This window comes from Mustela nivalis (genome assembly GCF_964662115.1).
Source record: "Mustela nivalis genome assembly, chromosome: 1".
NCBI classification, from domain to species: domain Eukaryota; kingdom Metazoa; phylum Chordata; class Mammalia; order Carnivora; family Mustelidae; genus Mustela; species Mustela nivalis.
The window spans coordinates 214,921,118-214,943,058 of record NC_139020.1 but is presented as its reverse complement, the minus strand read 5'-3'; the positions used below and the strand labels follow the sequence as shown (position 1 = coordinate 214,943,058).

The window sequence follows — 21,941 nt, the reverse complement described above, 5'->3', positions numbered from 1 at the left end:
AGCTGGCTCTGGCTGGTCTCCCGGTGAACCCCGTATGCCCAGCAGAGAGAGGCGTCGAGACGGAGCCACCGGAGCCAGTGAGGGCGATGGCTGGCTGTGACAGGACCCTTCGCAGAAGGAGGGGTAAGGAGCCCAGTGCAGGAGCTCCCCTCCCCCATGCCGCACCCCTGCATTCTCGGACATGCGGAAACCGCCAGGACCCCTGACCAGCGACCTTCCTGGTGTCTCTGAGCAACCGGGAGCTGCCCCCAGCCTTGGATGGGGCCCCGGGCCAGCGGCCTGCGCGGAGGCCTCTCGGGCTGAGCTCACCTTCTCGTGAGCGGCGGGGCCGGTGCTCACGTCCCAGATGGTGGGCACCTGGCTGAGGCTGTCGGCCGGCAGGAAGTCCGGTGTGTCCGCGATGTCTGAGAGGGAGTCCACGGACGAAGAGAAGATGGAGGCGTTGGAAAGGTCGTCGAGGTACGCGGAATCCTGGAAGACAGGCAGGACGAGAGGCAGCCGGCGCGTCGGGGGGGCCCAGGCGGGATGGACACACCCCTGCCGTGAGCTGGAGAGGCGCCTCCACACGCGACCCCAGGGACGGACCCCGAGCCCACGACGCACAGGGAGGGACCAGACACAGGAGGCCACACGGGGTGTGAGTGCGCGCGTGTGACACGGCCAGACCAGGCTCCTCCACGGACGGGAACGGGGGCTCGCGGGGGCCGGGGAGGGGTGGGGAGTGACAACAGATGGGGACGGGGCCGCCTTCGGGGAGATGCAACATTCTGGAATTAGGTGACACTGGGAGCATGTCACACCGGCACACGGATTTCAGGACACAGAAAGCCCCACACCTTCGAGGGGGAGTTTGAACAGGCTACGCGCTGTTCAGAAACCTAAGTGTGAAAGATATGAAAGACAATGCCAGGTTGTTCCCATGCTGCCCCTCCCCACCCCCAGGTCACAGACGCTGAGCGCCTGTGTGTACCCTCAGGACACTCGGCGACCAGCCCTGAGGGTTCCTGGACCAGCAGGGAGTGAGCCCCCAGACGGAGACCCCCTAGAGACTGTCCCCCTCAGTGGTGGTGTCCGTGCCACCGACCACCAGGAGAGGGCAGTAGGGGCCCGTGTTATAGACAGGGACCCCTGGGGGCCTGAAGCTGGGGACGGGGGAGCCCCTTCCGATTCCCTGAGCCCCTGCAGGCCTAGATCCGGGGTCAGCCAACTCCTCATGGGGAAGGAGCCTCCACAGGCCCTCCCAGGCCAACCTCCACGTTAGAGGCTGGTCATGCTGACTCAGGTCAGTCGGTGCAGGCGCTTCATGGGGAGGGAGGCAGGGCTACAGGAGAGCAGTAGAGAGTTGCCCTCCAGGAGTCCCCAGGCACAGGCACAGGCACCCCTTATTATGTCTTAGCCCATCAGGGCCCTTGGAGGGCCAGGCCAGCCAGGCTGATGAGCCGGCACACTAGCCCCTGGGGCATGGTAAGGAAGATAGGCAGAGCTGGCTGGGGGGTCTCGGACTCTGCAGAGGAAGGAAATACGTGGGCCTAGAGCCTGTCCTGCTGCACCGGGCTCAGGCCCCGTGAACACAGGTGGACCTGGCTTCTGGGGGTGGAGGGCAGCGACCTCGCAGCCCCCAGGTCCCTGAGAACAGGTGCCGGGCTGTGGCCAGTGCCGGGGCCTGCCACACTCCACCTGCGAGGGCTTCCCTCCCATTCGTCTGCGTCGGAATCGGATCCCTGTTCCTCGGTGGTGGTGACGGTGGTGGGGGCCTCCAGGTCATACCACCCAGCTTCCTAAGGGTCTGCCGGGACACCAGAGCACACACAGCCCCGAGGACCAAGCAGGCTGGGGCCTGTTGTGCGGGGCCCCTCGGGAAGGGGTGGACAGGCATGGGGCCAGGCCTCCCTGACGGTGGCCGGATGCAGGGCTGTGGTTTGCGGGAGTCTATCTCCTGAATGGAGCCGGTCCCACAGCCAGGCCAGGACTCAGGGTCTGTACAGGAAAGATCACCCATGGCCAAGTCAGCTGGTGTGAGGCTGGGCACCTTGACAGGTACCCAGGTGGCCGACGACATACAGGAAACCAGAGGGACCACCGCTCACTCCCGTCGCCCAGGCTGCACCCAGCCTGGGCCCAGGGGAGGCAGACCATGGCAGGACTCGACAGCCTAGACGAGCCCGGGCGAGGAGACAAGACAGTGGCTGGCAGGACCAGCCCAGGCAGGCAGTGGCCTGGGAAGGTGTATAAAAGTCCACAGCATGGGGACAGAGGCAGGAGAGCCACACCAACCCCCGAGTGGGAAAGGCACACCTCGACACTGCTTGGGATGCCCGGCGGCGGCACAGGTCAGAGCAGCCGCCCATGGGGCCAGAGGGCGGGGGGGGGTGGTGCTGAGTGGGCAATGGGAGGTCTGGCCCTGCTGACCGTGAGGCCTGCTCTCTGCCCACCAGGACCTCCCGGGGACTCTGCCACCTTCCAGGGCAGCTGGGCTCCGAGGGGGGAAGGCTGGGCCATGGAAGCTGGGTGCTTGGTCCTCGGAGGCCGCATGGAGCACGGACCCCTGCGGGCTGCCAGGGGAGGTCTGGGTACCGGCGGCCGTCTGTCTTTGCTAAAATCCTTCTGGAATCACATCTTCCTTCCCACAGATCACCCGCAAGCCTGGTCACAGTGACAAGTGCCCCTGAGGCCATCAGGCTGGCAGCCCCAGGAGGCCCCGAGGGGTGGACCTGCTTCCTGAAGGTGAAGCAGTCACAGCAGGAGTGCACGCAGGTGGGGAGGGGCCCTGACCGGGGCCGAAGAAGAGGAATGGCACCTGGCAGAAGGTGGGTGCTTGTGGGCCCCCCTGCGTGGGCGGCGCAGAGAGACCCCTTCTCACGAGGATGGTGTGGACCCGACCAGCACAGCAGGCCAGGAGACAGGGCCAGCGTCCGCAGGCAGGAGCCGTGTGAGCAGCAGGGACCCCTGATGGGACGAACGCAGCCTGGGGACGTCCTACAGGACCCCCGGCCAGCCCTCCTGCGACCTCCCAGAGCACCACACGAGGAACAGTGGACTCAGGGTCCCGGCCCGGAGGGTCCAAAGCTGAGGGACAACGGAAATCCCGTGGGGTCGGGACGGGGTCCGGGGACAGAGCGAGGATCTCAGCTGAAGGAGGGGCCAGGCCCGCCCGTCGCTGCGCGGCCGTGCAGCGTGAGCGGAGGGCCCGCGCGCGGGGCCCCGGGAGCTCTGTCCTGTGCGGGAACTTCCTGCTCCGGAAGAAGGGCTCCTAGCAAAGTGGGAGGGCTCTGCCCACTTCGGGGCACCGCTCCGCTCAATTCTTGGGTCCAAGGCAGGCAGGGCTTCACGTGGGGCACCGGGGTCCCTCCTGGCCGGACTCCCTGCCCAGCAAGGGTGGCAGGATGAGGCGAGGGCTGACCCCTCCCAGGTGGGCAGCTCACCAGCCCCTGGGTCGGGACCAGATGCCCAGCGGCCACCAGCGGATCCCCAAGATGACCAAAACCCAAACTCACCCTCCATGGACCCCCAGCAAAGTACCTCCTGAGACGCCAGGCCTCCACCCTACTCCGTCAGCAACAGCCCCCAGTGGGGAGGGAATGGGGGGTCACCCTGACTGTTCTGGGGGACCAGGGAGGTCACAGGGTCACCTCCCATGGTTACTGTCTCTCAGCAATTTGGGGCTCCCTGGACTAGATGAAGACTTGCCAAACAGTGTCCCTGACAGAATGGGGGCACAGGACAGGATGGCCCCACCCCAGACCTCACCCGGGGCTTCCCTCGGGGAGCTGCAGCTGCTCAGCGCCACCCGGACCCCAGAAACGCCCTTGTGGAGACAGGGTCTGTCCCGCTAGCCCTGGGTTAGTGGCTGGAACCCGTCTGGGACCCGTGGGGATCCTGAGGAGGCACGGAGGGAGTGCGTGCACTCGGCCAGCTCCAGCCCAGGACACCCCGAGATAGTCAGGGTCGGGCCGGCCGCCATGGGGCGCTCTCCGGGGTCCCGGCTGCCCGGGCTCCGGCGGCAGCAGTGGGGGGGGGGGGGGGCGGACCTGCCGGCGGGTGGGAGCGAGCGAGCCGCGCGCAGTTACCTTGTTGAGGGCCGCGAAGTGCAGCCAGAAGCGCAGCTGGGACATGGCGAGGGGGCGACGGCCGCGGACGGCGCCCCGGACGGCGGCAGGCGGCTCCCGCAGGACCGCGGCGGCGCTGGGCCGCTCTCGGCCCGGCCGCATTTGCATGTTGGGTTAGTCACCGCCAGCGCCCACTTCCCCTAAGGCGGCTGACTTTCAGGAAATGATGGCTGCCTGGGAAGTCAGGGCGATTACGGGCAGAGCGAGAATTCCTGCACTGGGCGTAATCTGGCCACAGAGCTCTCCACGCTGCTCCCCAGCCGCGCGCACCCCGCCAGCCGGCGCGCCCTCCGGCAGCCGCCCGCCCTCCCCAGGCCCGTGCCTCGGTTTCCCCAGCCCGCGGGTACTCCGGGTGCAGACTGCCCTGGCCGGCGGGCAGGGACCTGCTCCTGCTCCTGGGGTGCCCATGGCAGGGAGGGGCACAAGTCCTCACGCCACAGGGACAAAAGGCAGGCCCAGCCCGCCCCTGTACGCCCCCCCCACAGCTTTCCCCAGCCACCCTGGAGCCTGTCTCCAGGCCTCACCGGGCACCCCTGAGGCCTCTAGTCATGCTACGGACCCAGCTGGGGGGCCTCCCCACAGGAACCGGGGCCCCTCCTCTGCTCCTTCTCTTGGAACTTTGCCAAGGGTACGGCTCTCTCCCCACCCCCCTTCCTTCCCCTCCCTGCCTGGCTCCGCACCCTCAGCCCCACACAGGTCGCGGGGCACAGGCCGGGCTGGCGGGCAGCGCCCCGTGGGTCAGAGACTTTGCGCGAGCACCTCACAGTGCCCTGTCCCATGGGACACAGCAGCCGCATGGCTAGGCCGGGCTCCCTGCACGTGCTTTCGGGTGAGGAGCACCTGTGGGGCTGCGGCTGGGGGGTGGGACCCTGGGCTGTGGGCCTTGTCGGGGACTGTAAGGGATCGCGGGCTCCAGTCCCACAGAGCCATTCCTGTCCGGTCTGCACCACAGAGCCCGCAACCCCCGCCCCGTCCCGGCCCCAGCACGGCTGTAGAAGGGAAAGTCCCAGCAGCAGGACGCCGGCAGGACGCCCACCCCGTCGGGAGCAGGGAAATGCGAACCAGAGCCGGGGAGACGCCACGTCACGGCCCCCTGGACAGCCCGACCCCGACATGCAGTGACAAGTGCCGGCCAGGACGGGCGGACGTCGCTGGCGGGGAAGTGACACAGGACCGTCTCCTCGGAAACAGTCCCGCAGCTGCTCGGACAGTTGCACACAGACTCACGCGACGACCCTGTGAGTCCACGGCTGCGTATGTGGCCGAGACACACGGAAACACACGTCCCACCAAACCCTAAGTGCACGTCCACAGCGACACGACTCACGGCAGCCAAAAGGTGGTGACGAGCACAGTGTCCCCGCACAGGTGGATGTAGCCCACCCACATGCGGGAGCGTGCCCGGCCCCAGCAGGAGCGAGGCCCCCACGCCCCGCCCTGGGGACAGACCCCGAGCCCACAACACAGGGAGGGAACCAGACACAGGAGGCCGCAAGGGGTGTCCACGCATGTGACACGTCCAGACCAGGCTCCTCCACGGGCGGAAAGAGGACTCGTGGGGGCCCAGGGGCTGGGGCAGGGGATGGCAGATGGGAACACGGTTTCCTCGGGGCCGATGGAAAGTTCTGGGACTGGACAGAACTTGTGGTTGCACAGCCCTGTGAATTTACCTTAAAAAGGTGGATTTATTCATTTGACAGAGATCACAAGTAGGCAGACAGAGAGAGAGAGGGGGAAGCAGGCTCCCCGCTGAGCAGAGAGCCTGATGCGGGGCTCGATCCCAGGACCCTGAGACCATGACCTCAGCCGAAGTCAGAGGCTAAACCCACTGAGCCGCCCAGGCGCCCTTATTTTATTTTTTCTAACAGTTTTTAGTCACTCATTTTCTTTTGTGATAGTCTCTACGCCCAACATGGGGCTTGAATTCAAGACCCTGAAATCAAGAATCATACACTTAGGACGCCTGGGTGGCTCAGGTTGTGACCCGGGATCCCCACACGGGCTCCCCGCTCAGCGGGAAGCCTGCTTCTCCCCCTCCCCCTCTCCCTCCCCTCCCCCTCCCCCTCCCCCTCCCCGTGCTCATGTTCCTTCTCTCGCTGTGTCTCTCTCTGTCAAATACACGCTTTCCTGACTGAGCCAGCCAGATGCCCCCAAAGTGCGGATTTCAAGGCACGTGGACCTGGACTGAGGTTCCAAACAATGACTAGAAACCAAACCAGAGAGACGCACGAAGTACGCGGCCGGGTTCTCATGACTAGATCCAACTGCCACGAGGTCTGTCGGGTTTCAGCAGCTTCTGACCTTGGACTATTCGCCCCCCAGATCTCAGTGCAGGCGGCTGGCCGATGGGCAAGGGTGGCCTTGAGGAGACGGGGAAGCCAGCACCCACTGGGCCCCTGGCTGCCCTGTCCCACCCCCACCGGAGGCCACAGTCTGGGGGTCAGATGCGTGCCTGCATGGAGGCATAGGGGCGGAGTGGGGACCTGGGCAGAGGCCCCGGCGGAAGTCAAACACAGTGACTTACACACAGGTCAGGTGTGTGCGCAGGGCCGCCCCCAAGGACAGGACTGCCTCTGTCCCTATCTGGCTGCCTCGCAGCTGGGGGGCTGTCTGGCAGGGCCCCCTCTGACCCCGGGGTGACCCTCTGCCCTGGGCCAGGCGGGATGAAGAGGGGCGGGCCCGGCCCAGCTGCCCCGTTCCCCAAGAACCCCCAGTCTGTGCTGGGGTTCTGCCTCCTTTCCTCCCTGCCTCGCAGGCCCTCACACAAGCCGTGCCCTGCTGGGCTTTAGGCCACCACTTCCGGGGAGGTGGGGGTGCACATGGGGCAGAAGGGTGGGCCGGACCCACTGCAGGTCCTCTCAGGCACACCTCACTGCTGGGATGTTCCTGTCAAGGGTGAGTTACGTCCCCCAAAGACTCACGCTCACGTCCTGTCCCCCGGGACCTGGGAACGGGACCTTATTTGGATACAGGATCTTTGCACGGACAGTCAGTTCAGGTGAGGTCGTACAGGAAGGGGGAGGCTGGGAGGCAGCCCGACCCAGGGCTTTCTGCAGGGGCCACTCTCCAATGACTGGTGTGTCCTCGTGACAGATACACGGGAGGTAGCCTCGTGTAGCCGGGACAGGCTCTGAGTGATGCGGCCGCACGCACGGGGATGCCTGGAGGCCACGGACCTGGGAGAGGCAGGAGGGACCCTCCCCTGGAGCCCAAGAAGGGAGCATGGCCCCGCCACGCCAGGATCTGGGGGGCCTGGCCCCAGCACAGTGAGGGCATGCTCTCTGTAGTTCAAGGTCACTCCGTTTGTGGGGCCTGGTGGGGGCGGCCCTGGCTCACACGGCCCCCAAAGAAACGGCTCTGTTAGCCCACTGCCATGGGGACCATGGACCCTGAGCACTCTGTGCTGTTGTAGTTGGGGCGGGGGGGTGGGCGGGACCCCGACCCAGGGCTTTCTGCAGGGGCCACTCTCCAAGCACCTGGCCACCCTTCACTGCCTCGTCCCCTGGCTCCTGGCTGTCCCGGCTTCTGTGCAGCGACCCTGTGGAGACGCCCATGCTCCTGCTCTCGCTGGTCTGTGCTGCTCGGGCACACCACAGAGGGGCCTGCGGGACAGACCCCGGAGCGGGGGCGGGGTTCTCGGCTGCGGCTCCGCGGGAACCAGGAGGCTTCCTTAGAGAAGCAGCATCCTGCTGGCTCTTGCTGCTACCAGGGGCTGCTGGGGGGTGCTGCGACCTCTGCAGAGCAGACAGTCCGGCCCGCCCCTCCGCGGAGAGCTGCTGAGAGTTTGCAAAGCACTTTCCTGAGTGTGACCTCATCCTGGCTTCCCAGAAGCCCCGGACCGGCGCACAGAAAGTGTCCTTACTGGGGGGGTGCAGGGCCCACCCGAGATGCTGGGAGCGACGCTCAGGGCAGTGCCCACCCCACTCACTGCATGAGGGGCTCGGTGTGGAGACGGCCCCTCCCCCAGAGTCCGGCCAGGATGTTCGGGTCCAGGTGGACCTGGGGGGAGGGGTCAGGGCAGCCCCCGCTTCCAGAAAACACATGGGCCAGGCAGCACGTCCACAACCAGGACCCCAAAGATCCCAGAGTCGGGAGAGCATAGGGCAGGGCCTGGAGGCACGAGGCCTTGGGCAAGGCGGTCCGTGACCCTGAGTCCTTCGGTGCCAGCCGACCTCAATGTGTCCCCAGACACCCCCGATCAGATTCAGCCCACCTGGAACCCAAGTCCCAGGAGCCTGCTCACGGATGTTCACCGCGGCAGGGTTCAGGATCCCACTGCGGGAACCACCCCGACACCCGTCAGCCAGAGAACACACCCAGTGGGTCCCTCACACGCGGACCCGTCCCTCAGCTGCCGGCAGGAGTGAGACGCCCCCGGCGCATGCCCCGGGGACGGACCCCGAGCCCACGACGCTCAGGCAGGGAACCAGACACACGAGGCCACACAGGGCGTGAGTCCACGCGTGTGACACGTCCAGACCAGGCTCCTCCACGGACGGGAAGGGGGCTTGTGAGGGCGCGGCCCGGGGAGCAGGGAGGAGTGGGGAATGCTGGTGGATGTGGGGTTTCCTTTTGGGGCAATGGCACATTCTGGCATTATACAGAGGGGACAGTTACACGACCCTCCAAATTTGCTAATAGTCACTGAATTGTATGATTTGCAAATCACAGCTTAAATCAAAAGCAAGGAATAAAAAGCCATGCACTCACAGCTGGGGGTGGGAGAGCCCAAGGGGGTCCCCTCAACTAGTGGGGGCACCAGTGAGAGCCGGAGGACCTGGGCGGCTCCATGCCAGCCACGGTCAGAAGAGGCCTTCCTTGGGGAAGCGGGTGGTGTGCAGGCTTACGCGGGGTCTTCAGGGGCTGAGTCTGGGTCACCCCAGACGGCTCCGAGCGGGGACACACAGACAGGCACCCCCAGCAGCCCACGCAGCAGCACTGAAGCAGCCCCTGATGGTGGCCCGTCGTGTCACAGCCAGGTGGCCGAGTGCGGAGGGCCAGCTCTCCCCACAGAAGTCCTCCAGGCGACAAACAGTGAAGGAACAGGGACCGCGGTGTCTGCTAGTCAGTGACGGTCACCGCAGGCCACATCCAGCCACGCATGAGGAAACCCATCCCGCCCCCACCACGACAGACCAGGGTCCCCAGCAGCCTCGACGCACGCGCCCTGGGGGAGAGAGGAACGCAGCAGCAACCTGACCATGGCGGGGGACAGCAGAGGGCCCCAGCGCTACTGCCCCGACCAGGGCTCAAGGTCAGCGCCACGCACAGGAAGACACGTGGAAGGGCAGGCACACAGGAGACACTCGAGACTGCAGGACCCGCCTGCAGGACCCCTGCCGAGAACACAGCACCCTGGGAAGCGCACAGGCCCCAGGCCAGCCTGCACAGCGGGGCCCAGCTCCCTGCGGGGGCCTCTGCGCTCCAGGCCGGGCGCTCTGGTCTGCTGGCTGCGTCGGGGGACGGACCGCATTGCCACCCGACGAGACCGCGCCGGAGACCGGGGCCGCGCGGGAGACGGCGGAGAGCCGGCACCGTTTCCCACCCGCCCTAGGCACCTGAAGTGCCGTGAAGCTCATTTCGTCACAAAACCCTCACACGTACAAGAAAAGAGTATCAGCCCTGAAATTTTTAGGTAACCCCTGGGTACATGTGCCCTTCATCCTGGAACTGGCCCCTGGGTTCTGGGCCACTGCAGAGGGTCCAGCTGCGACCACGCAGGGGAACAGAGTGGTCTCTGAGTGAGGACTAGCTTTGACTTTCTGCACGCCTGAGAGCGGGTCCCACGGGCTGCAGGCCCCACCTGGAAGCGAGGAACTCCAGGGCACCCGGCAGCTCAGTCAGCAGAGCATGTGAGTCTTGGTCTCAGGATTGTAAGTTCAAACTCCACTTTGGGTGTAGAGTTTACTTAAAAATAAAACTAAAATTAAAACAAAAAACAAACAAACAAAAAGCCAGAGAACCCACAGAGAGGCACAGACAACCCGCTGCCAATGTCCCGGGTCTGGGTTGGATCCTGCGTGGAACCGAGGGAGGGACCCAGGTCCCCCAGTGCTCAGCGTGTCAGCCCTTGTCACAACACAAGGAACAAAGTCCCTCAGACAGTGAAGCTGGAGCCAAGACTAGGCGCAGGCCTGGGAACCCAGTCCGGATGCCCTCCCTGAAGAGAGGGGAGGGATGCTGGTCCCGGGAACTGCTCCACGCCCCAAAGGAGACTGGAGAGAAGGCTTTTCTTGCAGGCACAAAGAGTCACACAGCTCATCTCCTTTCTCTTTTTGCTTTGGCTGCCAGGAAACTCAGGGCTCGGGTTTAGCGAGCAGGAGGGATATCAAGGCCTGCAGGTTTATGTTCACTCCTGGCTGCGGCGCAGCTCCAACTCCTTCCGATTAATAGCACAGTGAAGAACGTCAGAACGTGCCGTGGCCACACGTGGGCTTCACAGGGTGCGTCAGCCTCCTCTCGCTACCATAATAAGCTACCACAAATATTACAGCTGAAGACAGCACACCTTTATTACCTTGTGGTCCTGGAAATCACAAGTCCAAAACCGAAAGCTATGTTCCCCCCCGGGGCCCAGGGAGACCCGGCTCCTGCCCTTGCCTGGCCCGCGGCCCCCCATCCTCCCCGCTGGCAGCGCCAGGTCTGCCCGTCTCCGGGACCCCCGCCCTCTGCCTCCCTCTCGTGAGGACCTGGTGAGGACGCCGGGCACCCCGGGAACCCAGGGTCACCCCCAGCTCGCGGCCCTGACGAGGTCCCCTCTGCCGCGGGAGGGGACACATCACAGGTCCCGGGACCAGGAAGGGGACGTCTCCGAGGCTATCACTTTGCTGGTCGTCATGGTGATGGCATTCGGTCAGTCAGGAGCACAGGGTGTCCGCGGCAGGCCCACTGGCTGAGCCTCAGCAGGGTCTGGGCCCCCTTTCTAGCGTGGCCCGCAGGCCTGGGGGTCACCAGGGAGTGGAGAAGGCTAACGGGGCCTCAGGACCCTTCACCCCAACTGGGCTCTGGTCCCACATCCGTCTAATTCCACACTTAGTACCTGGGGGAGATTCTGTTCGAAGAAGGTTCTGCTGCTTTAGAAGAAAGATCGGGTCCGAGCAGCCCCCGGCAGGGTGGGCCGCTGCCGAGCTCAGCAGGCGCTCGGTACCTATCTGGGAGCTGGGTGCGGCCGAGCTGCACCGCAGAGCAGCGACCCCCACACGCAGTGAGACAGGAGTGCGGCGGCCCCAAGGGTGGGTCCGAGGAAGCGCACTGGCTCTGGGCAGAGCCGAGAGAAGCGGTATGAACTGAGCGATGAAAGCGAGCCGGGCGGGCGGCCCCAGCCGCGGCTTCCCCTCCCAGGAGCCTCAGCTCCCCGGCCTGGAGAGCAAGGGGTGCCCTGGCCAGGAGCCGGCATCGTGAGACGCTGGGGCTGGCTGAGGAGCTGTCCTGGACCCGAGCAGAAGAACTCGATCGGCGCTCAGAGCACGCGCGGCGGCTCAGGGAGGGGGTCAGGCCGTGGACCGCCGGCCGCACCCGTTGTGGGGGACACAGGTGCTTCGCAGGCGGGGCGACGGCAGCCGCCACACCAGAGCGGCCAGCGCGTCCTTGCGCGTCAGCAGCCAGCGGGAGAATCCACGTACGCCTGCAAAGGCTGCTGGGACGCCACCACGGGGACCCCTCATCCCTCCCCCGCTGCCCCCTCCCCCTGGGAGAGCTGGGACCCAGATGAGGCCTGCGAGCCCCCGAGGGCCGGCTGAGCCCACTGTGCTCGCGTGTCCTCCGGGCCCAGCCAAGCCCCTTCCCGGGGGGCCACACGGGGTCCAAGCTGGAGAGGGAGGGAGGGCTTGAGCCACACACGCACATGCTCCCGCGGTCCTGCCGGGTGAAGGCCTCCCGGGCTGCACCCCGCAGCCGCCCCTCGTGGCTCCTGGCAGCCATGCCTGTGGCTGACGACCCACTGGGCTCAGGGCCTCCCTGCTCCATGATCAGCTCATCCCCGACTTCAACTCAGTAACACGTGCAAAGACCCTGTTTTCCAAGGAAGCTCCCATTCCGGACTTGGCTCCAGGCCCTGCAGGGCGCTCCAGGGACACTGGGCAGCTCCCCGCGGAGGGAGCCGGTCGGAACCTACCTGCCTGGGTCCAGGGGAATACAGCTGGCGGGTCTGAGCCGTATCCTCCCAGACTGCTCCCCAGGGGCCACACAAGCCCCCACTGTACAAGGAAAGCTGAGGCCCTGGGGACCCGAGCCCCCGGGGACGGACAGTTCCCAAGCTGCGTGCCGGAGTACCCCAGCTGTGGCAAAACCAAGTCCCGCACGGTTCTGAGGGCCACTCAATGCCGCCCCAGGCCGCCCCCGTCCCAGCCACAGATCCTGCCTGGGCTCCTTCCCACAAATGCTCTCTGGAGGCGCCTGGCTTCCGGGGCCTGCCACAGGAGGCAAGCCGTCAGACACGGCCGCGAGGGCGCATCGGAGACCCCCCAAAATGAAACCGCACGTGTCCCTTCCTCCAGTGCGGGTGGGCTACACTCTTCAAATGGCCACCATTCGGGTCACGAGCACCCAGTCTGGTCTTCGCACCCAATGGAGCATCGCTCTGACCGGGGGTACAGGGCATGAGGTGCCACGGCCCCCGGATGGGGCAAGCATGGGGGCCTGCACCCAGGAGAAGGAGGTGCTATGCTTGGAAAAGCAGACCCAGCGCCCCCCAGACGCCGCCTCACAGCCACGCCTGGGGCGCCAGCACCAAGCGGACAGGGGTACGCCTCCGGCCCGGCTCTTTCACTGCAGGGAAGCCGCCGGGGCGACCTGGGAGCCCTCGGCCATGGGGGGCAGCAGCTCTTCCTGAGTACAGACCACAGGCACTTGAGCTGGGCCAAGCCCGCCCATGCACCCTCACGGAATGGCTGGGGGACTGCGGCTCCAGGTCCCTACCTGAGGAAAGTCGCCCGTCTTTGGCAGGAAGCTGGGGGTGGTGGTGGGAGGTCCGTAGCTGGTGTCCACGCAGGGCTGGCCGGCAAGGAAGGAGGTGGAGCTCATGAACTGGCTGCAGGGAGATGGGGACAGAGGGTGGCCGTTAGGACAGGAGCAGGAGCCACCGGCCCGAGGACCAGCTCCAGCATCAGGCGTCATGGGCCGCCCCCATCCCAGCCACAGATCCTGCCTGGGCTCCTTCCCACAAATGCTCTCTGGAGGCGCCTGGCTTCTGGGGCCTGGAGGCTCCTTGGAGAGGCCCACATGTCCGTGTCCCAGGACACAGTGCCCTGCAGTTGCCAGGCACGGCCGGGCTCCTCCACAAGCCATTCCTGAGCCAGGCACTTGGCCTGCTCCCAGCCAACCCCCCGCAGGCTCCTACTTACTCTTCAAAACCCCACTCGCTGTGCCCTCCCAGCTCCTTCGCCCCCAGAGTTCTCACCCCCAGCCCGGAGGGTACCCACAGAGCCCTCTGCCCTTTTCCCTGGTGGGCTCTAAGACCGGCCATAGCCAGTCAGTCGCAGCTGCCTCCACGTGGCCAGGGCCTAGCCCACAAACCCCTGAGCGGGATGCTGAAGCCCTCCACGGGCCATGAGCTCTATTTTATTCTGGCAGGGCCCGCAGAACCATGAAGGCTCTGGAGGGCTCCATGGCTGCAGGGCATGGCGCGGCAGGGCAAGCTAGGAGCCGGAGGCCAGAGGGACTTACGGGCTCTCGCTGGAGAAGGCTGGGTGCGGCGCGGGCGAGAAGGCGGCCCACCACGGGCAGTGCAGCACGGCGCTCTGAAACAGAGCAGGAGTGTCAGGGGCGCCCACCGGGGGCCCGGTCAGCAAGGAGGGAGCACGCTGCCACCACGGCCTGGGTAGAAACTGCACCCTGTGGTCCCCCAGCCGGGTGGCCAGCGAGCGACCACAGCTCCGTGCGTCGGTCTGCCCATCCGTCCGGGAGAGCCCCCGGAGGGGACCGCCGTGAAGATGGAGGAACCCATCTGCGCATGTGGAGGGCTCGGGCGGGCCGAGAGCCACGGGCACCCAGCCATGGGCGGGGCGGGACGGGGGAGGGGGGCGCGACCCACCTCTAGACTGGGAGCACCCCCTCATCTCCGGAGGGCCTAGAGGGCCCAGACTGCTGGCCCACCCAAGGGTCTGACCTGGGAAGCTGCATCCAACACAGGTGTGCTGGAGGGCCGGGGACCCTGTCTGGAGGCCCCCTGCTTCCAGAAAGTAGAGGGTGGGACTGGGGCACCTTCTGGTCCAGGCCCAAGGGACATCCGTGTGGCAACAAGGGCTTCTCCGAGGGGCTCCGGGGGGCTCCCCCTCCCAGGGGGGAGAGCCTGTCCTTCTCAGAGCTCCCGCAGGCCAAGCCGGCTTGGAAGGGGTTCTGGGGAGCCCGCTTTGAGAAACAGTCATGGTGGGCTGGAAGGATGACCCTGAGGTCAGTGGGGGCTTGGCGGCCCTGCACCGGGCTCTGATAGGACCAGCTTGGGGGCGTGGACAGTGGACGCTCACGCCGCCCGCACGACAGGCTTGTCCCACCCTGACGCACAGGCCTGTCGAGCAGGGGTCCCTTCCCCAAAGCCACACCGTGGCCTGTGTGGGAGCACGTCCGGGAGGCCCCGGCCACCGCTGGGGAGGGGCCCGCTGGCTGTCGTCAGTGTCCCCACTTGTCCTAGCTGGCCCTGGCAGGTGGAAGACCAGCAGCCTTCCCACGGGGCCCCCAGAGCCAGGCTCCTCCACTGGGCGGCAGGAAGCCATCCCTAGCCGCGGCTTCCTCCCTCTCCGCGGGACTGACTGACAGAGAGCTGGCCCGAGAGCTGGCCCGGAACCAGCCCAGATGGCTGGGTGAGGAGAGGCGCCATTCTCCGGCGCCTGTGTCCCCAGCGGTGCGGGGAGCCGGCCCTGACTTCTGACTTCCCATCACTGCGCACCCCCCCAGCCCCGACCCCTGCAGGGCTGCGCAGGCCCAGAGCAGCAGACGGGGGAAGGGGAGGGGGAGCCGTGCAGGGAAGGGGTCCCGCCCACTCCTCCAGGGTTGGCACGCGCTGCAGAGACACTACCGGAACAGTCTGGAGGAGCAGCCCAGGGCCCTCCCCAGCATGACGGCTGGCGGCACTTCTGGAGAGAAACTACGGAAGCCTCCAGAAGGCCCCCTCCAGGGGAGCAGGGTGAGGTCACCCCAGAGCCCCAGTCTAGTGTCACTTCTCCTCTCCGGCCCCATGCAAGGAGAGGAACCGGGGGGCACCTGGATGGCTCAGTCCCTGGAGTGAACAACTCTTGGTCTCGGGGTTGTGGGTGCGAGCCCCATGTCAGCTATGGAGAGGACTTAAAACTAAAATCTTTTAAAAGAAAGGAGAAACTCCAACGTGAGAGAGGACCTAAGGGTCCCAGGGCCGCGGGCACTCCCAGAACATCTCACGACCTAGCAGAAACCAGGCACCGGGGGCCACTCCGGGCACACAGCAGGCAGACCCAGCTCGGAGGCGGCTTCCAGGCCAGGCAGGCCATTGTGGGGTGTGCCTCACTCCCCCCACCTCTCCTGCTCTGGGAAGCCGGACGGCGTGAAGTCACTGTGCCTCTGTCTACCGGCACCCCCGCCCCCTCTCCCCCAGCACAGGGCTCTGGGAGGCCGCCAGTCCAGGCCGCCCTAGTCCCCCTCCACAAGGTGCCACCACACCGCCTACGCGGGCCAACGCGAGCCTTGCTCGGGACCTGCCCCGCACGGCGGGCCCGTCTCTGCCTCTCCAGAGCAGGCCTCTGGGCGTGACCCATCTAGAGCTGGGCGCCAGCCTCCCGCCCCCACCCCACCCCCAGGCCAGCCAAGGCAAGCTTGCCTGGGGATTTTCCAGGTGGGAACAGAGGCGGGCTTCCGCCGGGGGCATGAACGCCCTCGGGCCTGTAAGCCCAGGTAGGCCGATAACGCTTTTGCCAGGGCAGATAAAATAGGGTGTCTAGCAAAAATGGAATTTCTGATAAACAGCAACAGTTTTTAGGGGCCCCTGGCTGGCTCAGTGGGTTAAGCGGCCGCCTTGGTTCCGGCTCAGGTCACAGTCTCAGAGTCCTGGGGTGGAGCCCCACGTCAGACTCCGCACTCAGCGAGGCACCTGCTGGGGACTCTCTCCCACTCTCCCTGCGCCCCTCCCCCTGCGCTCGCACTCTCTCTCAATAAGGAAGATCTTTAAAAAGCAGAAAAACTCAGGGGCACCCGGGGGGCGGGGCCCAGTTGGCTGAGCGACTGCCTTCAGCTCAGGTCGTGATCCTGGAGTCCCGGGACGGAGCTCAGCGGGGAGTCGGCTTCGCTCTCTGCCCTCCCCTCTCGTCCTCTCTCTATCCCCCATTCTCTCTCAAACAAATAAATACAACCTTTTTTTAAAAAGCAATTTTTAGAGTAAATATTGCACGGGACGTTCACATTAAGATATCCTTTGTCTGCGTGAGACTTAACCTTTGCTACGTGTCCGCGCTCTCAGCTGCTCGATCAGGCCACCCTTAGTGACAGCGACAGTCCGTAGGTCCCTCCTCCAGAGCTTGGCTCGGCCCCGGCAGGATGGGGTCGGGGGGGGGGGGGGGGGGGGAGTAGTGCTGAGCGTCCCAGCCACAGAGACAGGCCGTGCACACATCCAGCGTCAGCACAAGCTGGACCCAGTGTGGCCGGGCGAAGGTGCCCTCCCGGCTGGAGGCCTGCGGGGACAGGCTCCGTAGACACCCTGGGAGGGCCGGCCCAGCCCCACAGAGCACCATGGAGAGCGCTCTGCCGAGTTCCGCCAGTTCTGACAGCTGGAGGGGGCTGAGCCCAAGAGGCACTTCCCTGGCCCTGGGTCCACATGGGAGCCCCAGCAGGTCCCTCCACGCCTGCTTCTGAGCATGGCTGGTCCTGGGCTGTCCAAGGAGCACCGGCACCCTAGCCACCGTCCTGGGCCACCATAAAGGGGCGGTGGCAGCAGCAGGATCCCTGTGGTAGAACCCCATCCTCTGCGGCCCTACCCAGGGCTCCTTCTGACCCAGGAGTTCTGATTCGGAAGGACACCCCCCTCCCAGCCTCATCCACAAGGGGGAAACGCAAGGGCGGTATTTACAGTGGCAGAAAGCTGGGATCTCCCCAAAAGCCAAACAATAAGGAAACAAGCAAATTAGGGGATGCCGGCAAGCAGGAACCCTGTAGCACTATCAGGAATGACGAGCGCATGCCCCAAGACTGCAGAGCCCACAGAACTGGACGAGACCAAGCCCCAGGACACACTTACCCACAGCCCCGGGCCAGGTGGCACACGGGAACAGGAAGGCATTAGGTACAATGGCACGGACGGAGGTTCAGAGGGAGGCAGGGGACATGGAAGGTCAGAGGACGCGTGGACACAGCTCTACCAGGAAGGGGAGAGAGGGGAGGCGCACGGCGGTGTCTGGGACCCTGGCCGGAGGTGCTGGCCACCGGCTGAGGGCGTGGACATGGCGTCTTCAGTGGTCGCGCAGACGGGGAGGTCAGCCGTCCCCAGACTGCTGTGGGTCACGCCAGTGACTGTGTAGGTCAGGCCTGTGATGTTAGGTCACCAGTGGGTGCACCAAGACAGAACTCTGGGTCCACGCCACCCAGCTGCTCTCCAACGTTCCGTTTACGGATCTGGGACGCCCCCTGATGGTTCTGGGCATCTGACCCTGAGCAGTGCCTGACCCCAGCGGCCCACTTCCCGGCTCCTCTGAAATCCAAGCCTGATTCTCGCTCTCTCCTGCTACCTGGCCTCCTCCCAGCCCTAAGCCAGCAGGATGGAGGGGAAGGAACCAGCTGACACTTTCCTGAAGCAGGGCCCCATGGGAGCCCCAGCCAGCCCTGTACCCCCTGCCCTGACAGCTCGAGTCTCCCTGCTGAGAAAGTCCGCTCTTCTACGGCAGAAAGAACCCTTGTTCTGCCCCAGAGAAGGGAGGCTCCAGGCCTGACTTGCTGCAGAATTCTGGACCCTGCATACACCCGGCCATTGAGCAGGCCGGGCTGGAACCTATGTGCCTTTAGCCACAGTCGGCGAAGCCCGGGAGTAGCCGCGGTGTCCTTGTGTGTGCGCGAGCCGGGAGCACCCGGAGTCCCGCCGAGACGGGGCGCAGTCCTCAGCCGGAGAAGAAACGAGCCCTTGAGCCCGGCACAGACTGGAGGGACCTCGGCAGCGCGTCCCTGAGCGAGACCAGCCGGGCCGAGAAGGCTGCATGCTGAGGGGCTCTGAGTCCAGGGTGTTCTGGAAAAGCCAGGGCCCTGGAGGCCGGGGCGCGGGAGGGTGACAGCGCGGAGCCCGGAGGGCCGAAAGGCCCGGGAGCTATTCCGTGCCACGTTGTGATGGTGGCTCGGTGTCCGTGACGTTCGTCCGAACCCACAGGGTGTGCAGCGCCAACCGTGGGCCCTGGCGTCCCCTGCGGCCAGTCGTCCATCACGTCCCCGTGCTGGTCTGTCAGTCGTAACAACTCAGTGTGATCATTAACGCCACGTGTTGACACAGCAGAAAGCGGGGTATGTGGAAACTCTGTGCTCCGCTTTCCTATAAATCTACAACTGCTTAAGACATAAACGCTGGGGGATGCCTGGGTGGCTCAGTCGGTCCGACTCTTGATCTCGGTGCAGGTCGTGATCCCAGAGTCACAGGACCGAGCCCCACGCTCGGCAGGGACTCTGCCTGAGGATCTCTCTTCCTCCCCCTCTGCTCCTCCCCCTTCTCTCTCTCAAATAAACCTTAAAAGACATAAGGTCCATTACATCGAAAATAAAAAACCTCAAAATAATAGGTTGCGGAGGTCGCAGCCCTCGTCCTGCCGGGGAGGACAACAGCCCAGGCCCGAGCGCCTTCCTAAGGGCCAGTCCTGACCTTGGCGAAACCAACCCAGTGGCTCATGTCTGAGAAACTTGGGGGCAGCTGGGCACCCCTAAGGGTCCTCCCTGGGAAGTGGGGGCTGGGACATCCGCTCGAGGCCCAGGCAGGGATGGCCACAGCTGCAGCCCCAGGAACAGCGTGTCCCTCCCCACCCCTGCGCCCAGGCTGACGCTGGGGGCGGGGCAGACTCACCTGGACACCGGGCCCGCACAGCGGCGTCTGCAGGGGGGGCGGGCTGTAGAGGGTGCCGCCCGCCGGAGGGGGCTCACGCTGCGGAAGCTGCCCGTCCATGGCAGGCCCCACCACCAGCATCGGGGGGCTCCGCGACCCAGGCCGCGGGTGCGTCTATCTGGGTTTCTTGCTCCGCGGCGGCGGCATCATGACCTGGGAAGAGACATGGCACATCCCAAGGTCACCCTGGAGGCCCAACAGGTGAGGGCACAGCCCCAGGGATAAGGGAGAGTGGGCTAAGGGGTAGCCAGGTCAGGTGGGCACAGAGCAGGGGGGCTCAGCACAGCCAGCCACGCCTTTGGAGTGGAGGGTGGGCGCAGAGGCTCCCCTGACCGCGCAGTGTTGGGGCGCCCCTCGCCAGGGGCCGTGCCGGGGGGGGGGACCTCTACCCCCAGTGCAGCCTGAGCACACTTGAGCAGCCCCTGGGGCTGGGCGCTAAGCACAGGCTCCAAGTCCTCAGGAGGCCCCAACCACGACCCGACAGCACCGCCTGTGGACACCGGGACCGGACTCTTGACCACAGGGCCTGCCCAGGCAGCAAGTGCCACCCGGAGGGGCTCACGGCCACGTGGAGCAGTGCCCGGGCCAGAACGAAGATGAGCTCTGGGACGGACCTGCAGGATGGCGGCAGCCCTTCCAGAGTGGCTGGGCTGCCCCACCACGCCCCTCCCCCCGCTGTCCACACGACCATCGAGGGCCGCCTGGCCCACCAAATAACAAGTAACTTGGCCCCAAGGGTCTGCTCCTGCCACCCACGAAGAGAGCCCCGGGCCCTGGTGCGCACAACAAGCCTCAGCCCATCCCACGGGCCCAGCTCCGTGACCTGGAGAGTCTGAGGCTGGGAGTCAAAGTCCAACCTAGCCAGCACCTCCAAGCTGAGCGCCAGCCCTGTCCCTCTGCCACCAGACTGGGCTCGCAGGAGCGTCTCTGGGGGAGTCGGGGCCACGCTGAGCCAGGCAGGGGCACAGACACACAGCTTTCCCACCGAGAACGGTCCTGCTCTAGAAGGCAGGCAGAAAATGCCACCCGGGCTGACTACAGAGGCACAGGGCTTCCCACCCGATTTCCATCTGCCCCGTGGCCTGTGCCCTAGGCTCCCCTGGTCCCCACCCACCGCCACTGGGAGCCCAGACCCTAGGCTGGCCCTGGAGCTCCTCAGGCCGGCAGTGGCTGAAGACATTAATCACCGAGGGAGGCAGGAAGGGGAGGCAGCTGCCGCGCCCCGCCAAGCCCTGGATGAAGAAATCCTCGGGACTTCCAGTAATCACTGTCCGCACGCGGGCAGCTTATGCAATCCCTCAGGGGGCGGGGAGGGGCTGCCTTTACCCCGAGCTCCTGGCCAGCAAAGGGGCCCGCAGGCCTGAGCTCCAGCAGAGGGATGCATCTGGGCCCCAAGGGCCTGCCGCTGCCCGGCTCGGCTTTGCAAGCTCACGGGCTCACCCCTGCTGCCAGGACGGCACTTCCCCCAGCCTGGAGGCCCTGGCCTGCCCCGGCCTGCTCCTGTGCCCTCCTGGCTCCTGCAAGCTGGAACCTGGTGGGACACAGCCTTAGAGCCAAGAGTGGAAAGTCCTGGGGTCTTCCTGGATGAGCACACAGTTAGCAGTGATTCAGGGTCTTGGCCGTTCCTTTTAAAGATTCTGGGGTCGTGCAGACGGGGTCAAAACCCCGCTCAGCCTCCTCACAATGGATTATTCTCTGACAGCGCAGGGGCACCTCGGCTCCTCTGAGCCCCAGTTTTGCTCATCAGGAGAAATGGGTTGTGTGGAAGTCCGTGGACAAGGCTGGACGGGCACTCAGCAGAGCGCAAGGCCGCGGCGACCCAGTGACCACTCCCTTCCCTGCGGCCCCAGAAATCTCCTGGATTTGGGGGACACCCCTTGAGAGGGCTCTGCTCCCAGCACCTGGGACAGGGGCAGGCAGGAATGACCTGTATCCAACAGAGAGAGCGCACGCAGCTTGCCACAGGTGCTGGCCGGCTGGCCCTCGTCGCCGGGGCTCGGGGGCCGCCCCTTCGGTAGCAGGTGCTCGTGCACGCCGCCGCCAGACCTCCCGGTGAGCCCTGTCCACGCCCCGCCTGCCACAGCTTCCCTCTCTCGGCAGCCACGTCCCGGAATGAAGCTGAACCCCTTCCCACAAGCAGGTTGCTCCCAGGCTCTGCGGCTCCAGAGCCCTGGGCTACTCCGTTAGGAAGCACCACCCGAGGCCAGGGAGCGTGGGGTTACAACAAGCAGCTTCCCCGGAACCCTAGGAGAGGTGAGAACACTTGTCCGCACAAAACCTGTCCACCTGTGTCCACAGCGGCAGGAGTCACACCAGTCACAGAACACCCAGGTCCACGAAAGGGAGAGACGACACATACAACGTGGCCGCTCTGCCCACGGGCGCCTGCTCGGCCCCAGCAGCAGCAAGGCGCCTGTGCCCTGCCCAGGGATGGCCCCGAGTCCACGACGCTCAGGGAGGGAACCAGACACAAAAGGGCACGGGGTGTGAGTCCAGGCGTGTGACACGCCCACACCAGGCTCCTCCAGGGACAGGAAGGACCTCATGGGGGCCACCAGCCACGTGATCGCTGATGGGAACACAACTAGCTTTCGGGCTGATGGAATGTTCCGGAATTAGGTAGTGGCGCTGTTGTAGGATACTAGGAATACAGTGAAAGACACTGAATCACGCCTCAGAAGAGCAGATGTTAGATTCCGCTACTCTACCACCACCCCCACACCCACCTAATCCCCCCGAGGCCGCCCTACAGAACCCCCTTCCTGCAATGTCACTTCCCACCACCCCAGAGCCTCCACAGGCTC

At 65.5% G+C, this 21,941-nt stretch overlaps 1 protein-coding gene across 7 annotated transcripts in view; it reads right to left on the bottom strand.

Moving 5' to 3' along the window:
- The window catches only part of SBNO2 (strawberry notch homolog 2), a 48,840-nt gene that overhangs the window by 16,207 nt on the left and 10,692 nt on the right, over positions 1 to 21,941 (bottom strand). For 4 of the 7 annotated variants that reach the window (XM_082737388.1, XM_082737387.1, XM_082737391.1 and 1 more), the window contains exons 2-5: positions 19,099 to 19,290; positions 13,770 to 13,843; positions 13,023 to 13,134; positions 310 to 471 (exon numbers count right to left, since the gene is read on the bottom strand). In XM_082737388.1, coding sequence (XP_082593514.1) covers positions 310 to 471; positions 13,023 to 13,134; positions 13,770 to 13,843; positions 19,099 to 19,218 — 468 coding nt within the window. In that variant the 5' untranslated portion in view covers positions 19,219 to 19,290. Of the gene's footprint in view, positions 1 to 309; positions 472 to 4,067; positions 4,276 to 13,022; positions 13,135 to 13,769; positions 13,844 to 19,098; positions 19,291 to 20,251; positions 20,330 to 21,941 lie in introns of those variants that run through there. The other 3 variants (XM_082737392.1, XM_082737393.1, XM_082737390.1) reach the window with 2 other exon arrangements.